The sequence below is a fragment of the Bison bison genome, unplaced genomic scaffold, assembly GCF_000754665.1.
Source record: "Bison bison bison isolate TAMUID 2011002044 unplaced genomic scaffold, Bison_UMD1.0 scf7180017864068, whole genome shotgun sequence".
In the NCBI taxonomy this organism is placed as follows: domain Eukaryota; kingdom Metazoa; phylum Chordata; class Mammalia; order Artiodactyla; family Bovidae; genus Bison; species Bison bison.
Genome location: NW_011494640.1, coordinates 2,366,492 through 2,375,469, shown reverse-complemented (window position 1 = coordinate 2,375,469; position 8,978 = coordinate 2,366,492). Strand labels below are relative to the sequence as shown.

At 44.8% G+C, this 8,978-nt stretch overlaps 1 protein-coding gene across 1 annotated transcript in view; it reads right to left on the bottom strand.

Annotated features, from left to right (window-relative positions):
* Positions 1–2,497, bottom strand: part of ZBTB8B (zinc finger and BTB domain containing 8B) — a 16,404-nt gene extending 13,907 nt beyond the window's left edge. The window contains 2 exon segments of the mRNA XM_010836915.1: positions 1,483–2,056; positions 2,058–2,497. Coding sequence (XP_010835217.1) covers positions 1,483–2,056; positions 2,058–2,462 — 979 coding nt within the window. The 5' untranslated portion in view covers positions 2,463–2,497.
* Positions 2,498–8,978: the final 6,481 nt, after the last annotated feature.

Below are 8,978 nucleotides of genomic sequence, written 5' to 3'. Positions count from 1 at the left end.
ACGCTGCAGGGCAACTAAAATGCCGCATGCTTAAACTACTGAGCCTGCGAGCTGCAACCACCCAAGTCCCCACGCCTTGAACCTGTGCTCCCCAACAAGAGAAGCCACCGCACTGAGGAGCCCGCACACCGCAGTGAGGAGGAGCCCCTGCTCCCACACCTAGAGAAACCCCAGGTGCAGCAGTGAAGACCAAGTGCAGCCAAAAATTAATTAATTACGTTTTTAAAAAGAAATTAGATTTCAACAAGTTCCCATAGGGTAATCACTGAAAACAACCACTACCTTTTGCATGCTAGTTAAGCCAGTGTCTCTGGCAACCAGAAACCATATTTGCAAGTTTTGCAAGTCTAGATTAGGTCAGACATACAGAGCATTCTTGATTTTTACAAAAAATGAAATTTTGATGCAGGGATGAAGTAATTTTTCATTAAAAAATGTTAAAATGAAAAAAAGAAAGAAAGAAATTTAAAAGTCTCCAGACAAACTCAGTTTTCCTGGGATTCTCCTGTGTGGTGTTTAGCCGCTAAGTTGTGTCCAACTTTCACGACCCCATGTGTACCTGTTATTTTTTTTTTTAAGTCTCAAAATAGTCATTTAGTAACGAATAAGAGCAGATCACCCCCCCTTACTTAGTCAAATTTCACTGCACAGTACTGAAGGGTGAATTAGAAATGTGACTCATTAATGTCTTGGCTTGAAAAGAAGCCAAGGGTACTTTCATCAGTAAGGAGACAGCCACATCTATTTCCATCTCCTAAGACAGTTTACAACACAATTACCTCATCTGTAAGAAGAGTTAACCATATTATCCCATCTCTCAGAATTGCTCAGGCAAAAAACTAAGTTCTCTTAAAACACAAAATCCTACCAAAGGATACAAGAAATTTACTTACACGAAGCCCAGTTCAACTCTCAAATACTCGCCAGGACATCACACTATCAGCCACGACATGTTAACTGAGTACATGGGCCAGGCACCACAGTTGACACAAAGAAGGATAAATTTCCTACCTGTACAGAACATGTTCTCATATGTGAGAAAAAAAAGTTCTGAAAACCTTTTCATTTGGTCCTCAACTCTGTAAGAAGGCAAGGTGGGAGTGATTATCTCCTGGAAAAAAATAAGGGTTCAAAGAAATTTAATGAATTCACCAAAGTCCTCCTTGTGGTTAGTAGAAGAGGGTGGGTTCTTTCCATGTCTGCAAATCGCATTCAACACGCTTATACTCTAGTTGTAGAGGTTAAAAAAAAAAAAAAATATGTGAAGAGCCAATGCCCTGGACACAGCAGCTGCTCAATTAATATTATTGGCAGTGGTGGCAGTGATAACGTGGAGATAACGGTGGCGATGGTGATGATAGGGATGCTGATGGTGGTGATGATGGTAGTGACAATGACAATGACGCAGGTGATGGTGGGAGGCCAGAAGGCACACACGCATGTGCGTGAGCAGCAGAGATGATGGAGGCTCATGCAGCTCACCTGAGTCCTCTCCATACCAGTCAGTCTGCACATCCATCGTGGAACTCATGGCTGCTACTCCTGCACCATCTGGTCTTCCCTCCAAACTCTGAGAAAAGTGATGATCCACATCCTCTTTGCTCTGGACGGCACTGTTGCGCAGGAGTGCCTCCAGGAACTGCTTAACATGGTAGTTACTGTAAGCCAAGTCGATAGCCTGGCTACTGGGCAAACCCTCCTCCCGGTGGGCCAGGCTCAGCGGGGCGGCAGGCGGCTGCTGCTGACCATCCACCTCCACCTCTGCAGCACCCAACTCCACCTTGGGTTCCATCTGTTCTGGCCGAGTGGAGCGGTCACTGTCGACCCAGCCACTGCCCTGGCTGTCTTTCCCCACCAGTTCCAGAGGGCAGCAGCCTCTGTGATCACCACTGAGGGGCTCTCTTGGTCGGTCCTCACTCTCCTCCCCCTCGGCTCGAGAGACCAAGCTCTTGGTGTCACCAGCGGTCCCTTTCTTGGGGCTTCCACTGTCCACCTGATGAGCTGCGGCAGCCGCTGCAGCTGCTGCTGCGGCGGCTGCTGCTGCGGCCCCCCCCCCCCGCCACTGCAGCCTCCTTCTCCATCTTTCTGCAGATGTCAAGGGAGGATCTGATGTATGTCTTGCAGAAGTTCACCACGTCGTTCATCTGCAGGTAGCTGGCAGCCGACATAACTTCAATCACGTTCTCCCCACACAAATCCAACTTTCCAGAATAGAGGAAGTCTAAGATGGTGGAGAAGGCGTCGGAGGTGACGATGTCCAGGGAGGCGGTGCTGTGCCGCCCACTGTCCTGGATGTAGTGAATGAGCAGGGCACGGAAGTAGCCGCTGTTGGCAAACAAGATGTTCCTGTGGGCCTTGAAGATCCGCCCTTCCACGATGATGCTGCAGTCGCAGAAGAAGTCCCTCTGCCGCTGTTCATTCAGCTCCCCCAAGAGCTTGGCATAATAGGATTGCATCTCCATTTCTCCACCAGCTGCTGCTGCTCAAAAGGAGCCTGGATCTCTGCCAAGATTTTTTGTTGTTGTTTTTTCAGTTCACAAATGCCAACCTTACAAATAAGATGTTCTTTTTTTTTTTTATTCTTCCCCAAAACCCAGGTAAATAATATCTTTATAATACGGGCTAACAAAAATTAAAGATTGTCTAACTGGGTTAACTAATGAGAAACAGTAAAAGTAACTACAGCTAACTGTATGTGGGTGCAGTCCTTAGTATTTTACATAGATTCTTTCTGTGAGCTTTTATAACAACCCTATGAATAAAGACTAATATCATACTTACAATATTGTACTTTTAAGACTCAGAGGATGGTGATGATCCAGCTGCAACAGAGCCAAGACTCAAAACCTCCAGAGTTCATGCTCTTATAAATGACATTCGACTTTCTTTAAGGCTCAAAATATAAATAATACCTGAATCTAAGAATTACTGTCTCCAGTTCAGTCTCCAGTGTCCCAATACAGAACTTAGGGACTGGCATGTCTAGTCTCAGCTCACACTCATTACCATAAATTTGTGGGAACACTTGGTGGATGCTTGGGCTAGCCAGAATGCATTCTCCATTCTTATGATTTTATTGCCCTTTTTGGCTTTGATGGAATCATCCTTGCCCCATCCACAGCCAATGTGCTTTGCATAAAATTAGCACCACGCCCAGGCTCCAGATGTGTAAGCTATAACATAGGCTAAACCCATCAACATAACTTATCCTCTGACCATAGTGACTGGCTCAGAGATGGCCATGTGACTAGGCCAGAGCCAATGAAAAGCAATGAAACATTTGCTGGGGGATCCAAAAAAAGAATGGCTCTCCGCTTTGTGGGCATGTAGGCTATGAGGGATGCTGCTGCCACACCACAAGGGGAACCAGCCTAATACAGATGATAGCTCAGTTCAAACAGGAGCAACAGATGGAGGCCAGGGACACCATATGAGCCCCAGCTCATGCAGTGCCAGAAGCCATTAAGTCCCTTTTTGCTTTGGTTGAATTTTCTCAGTGCAACTGAGATATTCCTAATTGATTGACTCCACAACCCTTCATTCTCTTCTCTGTATTTTTTATGTCTCGGTCCTTCTCTGTCAGTGGACTATAAGTCCTTAGAAGGTATGAGCCATGTCTTATTTCATTTGATTTCCCATAAAGCACTTGGCAGGGCTCCCCTTGTGGCTCAGATGGTAAAGAATCTGCCTATAATGTGGAAGAACCAGGTTCCATCCCTGGGTCAGGGAGATCCCCTGGAGAAGGGAATGGCTACCCACTCTAGTATTCTTGCCAGTATTCTTAGAGGATTTCATGGAAAGAGAAGCCTGGCCGGCGACAGTCCATGGGATCACAAAAAGTCAACACGACAGAGAAACTAACACTTTCACAGCATTCGGCAGTGCTTTGGACAAAGTAGGTTGCTGCTGCTGCTGCTGCTGCTGCGTCGCTTCAGTCGTGTCCAACTCTTAGCGACCCCATGGACTGCGGCCCACCAGGCTCCTCCGCCCATGGGATTTTCCAGGCAAGAGTACTGGAGTGGAGTGCCATTGCCTTCTCCGACAAAGTAGGTTAGCTAAATACAAAAGAATACTCCTGTCTTACCTGCTAAGTAGAACAAGTATGTAACAAATACAATTGTTAACTGCTCACTCCTGTCTGACTCTTCTGACCCCATGGACAGAGGAGCCCTTCAGGCAAGAATACTGGAGTGGGTAGCCGTTCCCTTCTCCAGGGATCTTCCTAACTTAGAGATTGAACCCAGGTCTCCTACATTGCAGGCAGATTCTTTATCATCTGAGCCGCCAGGGAAGTCCCTAAAACAAATACAAAACATAAATCAAGTTTAAAACCCTTCTGCAAGTGAGGAAGACAGAAGCTGACCTCCCCTGAGCCTTTCTCTCTATCTTTTCTCATCACACAAACCACGTAGCCATCGATCAACTTACCCCTTTTATTTACTGACCCATTGAGCTCAGAGAAGTTCCTATATCTTCTTCTTCTACTGGGATCCCAAAAGGCCTAGTGAACGCTGCCAACCACAGCTAATAACTCTTCAGCACTCTTCTTTTCTACAAGTGGAACACAACAATTACCCCACGCAAGAGAAATGAGGCATCTCTACCAGCAGACAGAGTCCACTGCCAAGAGATCCCTCAAGGCCTGTGTGTTAACCTAACAGACTGTACTCACAAAAGACCAACAACAACCTCATTAAGTGCACTTTACACCTACTTTCCTCACATTTATAAGTGACACATTAAGTTTAGAAACTAGAGAACAAAGAAGTAAAGAAGCCTCCGTAAGTAAACTGACAAACTTAAAAGTGAGAATGGATAGCTAGGAAAAGGTTTTTAAAAAGTTGTCAAAAACAGACCCAGACATTTTTTCAAAATATCAGCCTAAGGCCACTTAGCTAAGGGTATTAAATGCTCCTACATATTCAAGATGGCCTAAGGACATCACTAAATTATACCCCAGGGCTATGATGGATGGGCCTAAGTCATCAAGATGATTCTTTTTATATTCATTTTAAACTCCAGGAGGTTATAATTTTGGGAATGTTTTTTCATCCAAAGTAGTTAAAATTAACATTTTGATTTAGAAAGGAAGAGAACTGTCTGATATCCGAAAAACTCTTCTCCCCCCCGAATAAATCAACCCTGAAAGTTTTCACAGGATTAAGAGTTCCTGGTCATTCTCACCTCTTCTAAACGCTCCAGACAAACCTTCCTCTTTTTGGCAATCATACCAAGGGGAAAGCAAGATACAGGAGAATGCTACATTTAAATATCAAATTCTGTTCTTCCTCAGAACTGAAAGAAAACCGATCAGACTGGTAAAAAATTTTCAAAGTAATAATATCCACTGTTGATAGAAATATCATCGGGAACACCATTTTAGACAGGAATTTGCCAATATTTATCAAAATTTAAAATGTACACATCTTTGGGGATTTCCCTGGTGATCCAGTGGGTTAAGACTGCACTTCCACTGCAGGGAGCATAGGTTCAATCCCTGCTCAGTAAACTAAGATCCCCAAATGAGGTATGGCGTGCCCCGCCCCCTACAAAAATTACACATCTTTTGCTCCCAAAATTTCATGGCTAAACACTTATCCTTTTGGATGTATTCCCAAAAGTACATCAAATCAGAAGCTGAGAGATGCCCATCACACCAGGTTTTTGTACAAGCACAAAAGTAGAAACAATCAGAACATTCACCAGTAGGGGGCAAGTTAAATCAATGAGGTATATTCACACAGTGGAATACGAGGCAACCATGCTTTAAAGAGTGAGAATTCTGTGTATTCATATAAAAAACTCACCAAGATATATTAAGGAAAAATATAAGATGCAAAACAAAATGTACAGTATTATTCCATCACCTAGATGGGATACACATATGTTTTTGTTGGTATATGTAAGAATTTTTTTCTGGAAGGTAATATGAGCAAGAGTTAATAGCAGATAACCTCAACAGTACATGAACCCAGAACTTTCAGATGTTCAAGATGGATTTAGAAAAGGCAGAGGAACCAGAGATCAAATTGCCAGCATCCGTTGGATCACAGAAAAAGCAACAGAGTTCCAGAAAAACATCTACTTCTGCTTCATTGACTAGGCCAAAGCCTTTGACTGTGTGAATCATAACAAACTGTGGAAAATTCTTAAAGAGATAGGAATACCAGACCACCTGACCTGCCTCCTGAGAAATCTGTATGCAGGACAAGAAGCAACAGTTAGAACTGGACATGGAACAAAGGACTGGTTCCAAATAGGAAAAGGAGTACGTCAAGGCTGTATATTGTCACCCTGCTTATTTAACTTATATGCAGAGTACATCATGAGAAATGCCGGGCTGGATGAAGCACAAGCTGAAATCAAGATTGCCAAGAGAAATATCAATAACCTCAGATATGCAGATGACATCACCCTTATGGCAGAAAGAGAAGAGGAACTAAAGAGCCTCTTGATGAAAGTGAAAGAGGAGAGTGAATAAACTGGCTTAAAACTCAACATTCAAAAACAAAGATCATGGCATCCAGTCCCATCACTTCATGGCAAATAGATGCGGAAACTATGGAAACAGTGACAGACTTATTTTCTTGGGCTCCAAAATCACTGCAGATGGTGACTGCAGTCATGAAATTAAAAGACTATGACAAACCTAGACAGCATATCAAGAAGCAGAGACATTAATTTGTCAACAAAGGTTCATATATAGTCCAAGCTATGGTTTTTCCAGTAGTCATATACAGATGTGAGAGTAGGACTATAAAGAAGGCTGAACACCGAAGAATTGATGCCTTTGAACTGTGGTTTTGGTGAAGACTCTTGAGAGTCCCTTGGACAGCAAGGAGATCCATCCTAAAAGAAATCAGTCCTGAATATTCATTAGAAGGACTGATGCTGAAGCTGAAACTCCAATACTTTGGCCACCTGATGCAAAGAACTGACTCATTGGAAAAGACCCCGATGCTGGGAAAGACTGAGGGCAGGAGGAGAAGGGGACGACAGAGGATGAGATGGTTGGATGGGATCACCAACTCGATGGACATGAGTTTGAGCAAACCCTGGAAGTTGGTGATGGACAGGGAGGCCTGGCATGCAGCAGTCCATGGGGTCGCAAAGAGTCAAACACGACTGAGCAACTGAACTGAACTGAACCTTGAAAAGAGGGACTAGAGGAAGGAGGTTTTTGGAATGATTTCATTTTTCATGTATAACCTTTCCATACTGTTAGGATCTTTCACTGTGTGCATATATTGCTTTTTTCCCCCCTCTCTCCTTTTTAGCAAAGAAGAAAAAGGGGGAGGGACAGAGGGATAAGGAATTGGTAAATAAGGAAGATTATTAAATAGGCCCAATTCTTTTTTAAGAAGTATTCATTTATTTATTTGGCTGAGCCAGGTGTTCTTCGCAGCATGTGAGATCTAATTCCCTGACTAGGGATAGAACCCGAGTCCCCTATATTGGGAGAACAGAGTCTTAGCCCCTGGCCCACCAGGGAAGTCCCAGGCCCAATACTTCTTGTAGAATGGTCTTATCTACAGAGCCTCCCCCCAGGCACCTGTATTTTTCACTAGAAGATGCGCCTTTCTAGCAATAATATTCAAAACCTATTTCCTTTGGCTTTCTATCTGCAAATATTCTAGATTCTACTGGATCATGGAAATACTCCCTTGACTTTGCAAAAATCTATCCACATATTTTCTTCAAATCTTTCTCCAACTGCACTTGGCATACAACGTGGAAATGTTTATTCACATCAACTCCACTTGCCTTCGGTGCTCTGCATCCCTGGCACAAACCGAGGATCACCACTTCTCCTGGAAAAGAAGCTCGTAGGGTACACTGCTTCCAGAAGCACATTTATCCGCACTTTGGCAGGGACCCTCCCAACCTTCCCATGGTTCCAATTCAACTCAACAGTTATTGGCTACAAGCAATGCCTGACACAAGGAAGAGGCCAAAAATAGAAAACTGAACCAAGAACATCGCATGTCTTCCAGGAGAGGGCAGATGCCAACACTAGTGTTAGCAACAAACTCCCACATGCCCCTGAGAGAATGTCTTTATTCCAGCGCCAAAAGCAGCTTTGAAATCCACCCGCTCTTTCTGACAACACTCCTGCAGTTTCACCAGAGAATAATGAAAATCTGCTCCTCAATTGTTAGCATTTACTGAGAACTACTTCTCATGAAGTACTGTAAAAAGTATTAACACTTTACAAGCATAAACTAATGTTAACCTCCCAAGAACCCAGTACAGTACGTAAAATCATTACTTCCTCTTTTTCAGAGGAGGAAACTGAGGTTCAAATTTTCATATAACACGCTCAGGCTAGGACTGGCACCGAGATTGGTTTGAGTCCAGAGTTGACATCCTTATCCATTTATGCCAACCTGACTTCCCTCACCCTCCAGGAAACCGTGAGAAGTGCTGGGGAAGTCATTCATTCCTTTCCCAAACGCACGGAGTGGAGGGAAACGACTCAGAAGAAGAGTTTCCACTTTCACAGAAAGTATTTTCTGGGTCAACTGCATCTTTGATTCAACTGCTAAATTGACCGCAAGTCAAGGGGATCCTCCCCCGCCCGGAGGTAGACAACCCTGCAGAAATCACCAGAATCCGTTACTGGATATAGTCTTTGGGTCCCGAAGGTGAGAACCGAGGCCTTGCCCCTCCCACGGCCTCTCCCGGACAAAGTGACCGTCGCTGCCAACTGCGCCAGTCTGGCCGAGCCCTTGCGCCCTGGGACCATCAGAATCAGCGTACGCCCATACCACCCGCTGGACGACTCCGGGCATAGGGGGCAACCCAGTGTCAGGAAGGACGGGGGAAACGGCCGCCGCACGGCCCTCCCCGAGCTGCAGGGGAGGGAGAGGGTCCGTCAATGAGTGCGGGTTCGCCCGGCTGGAGTCCGGGAATTAGCCAGGGCCAGGTGGTCCGAGAGAGGCCGACCGACGCGGAACATCCCTGTCGGTTGCCCATCC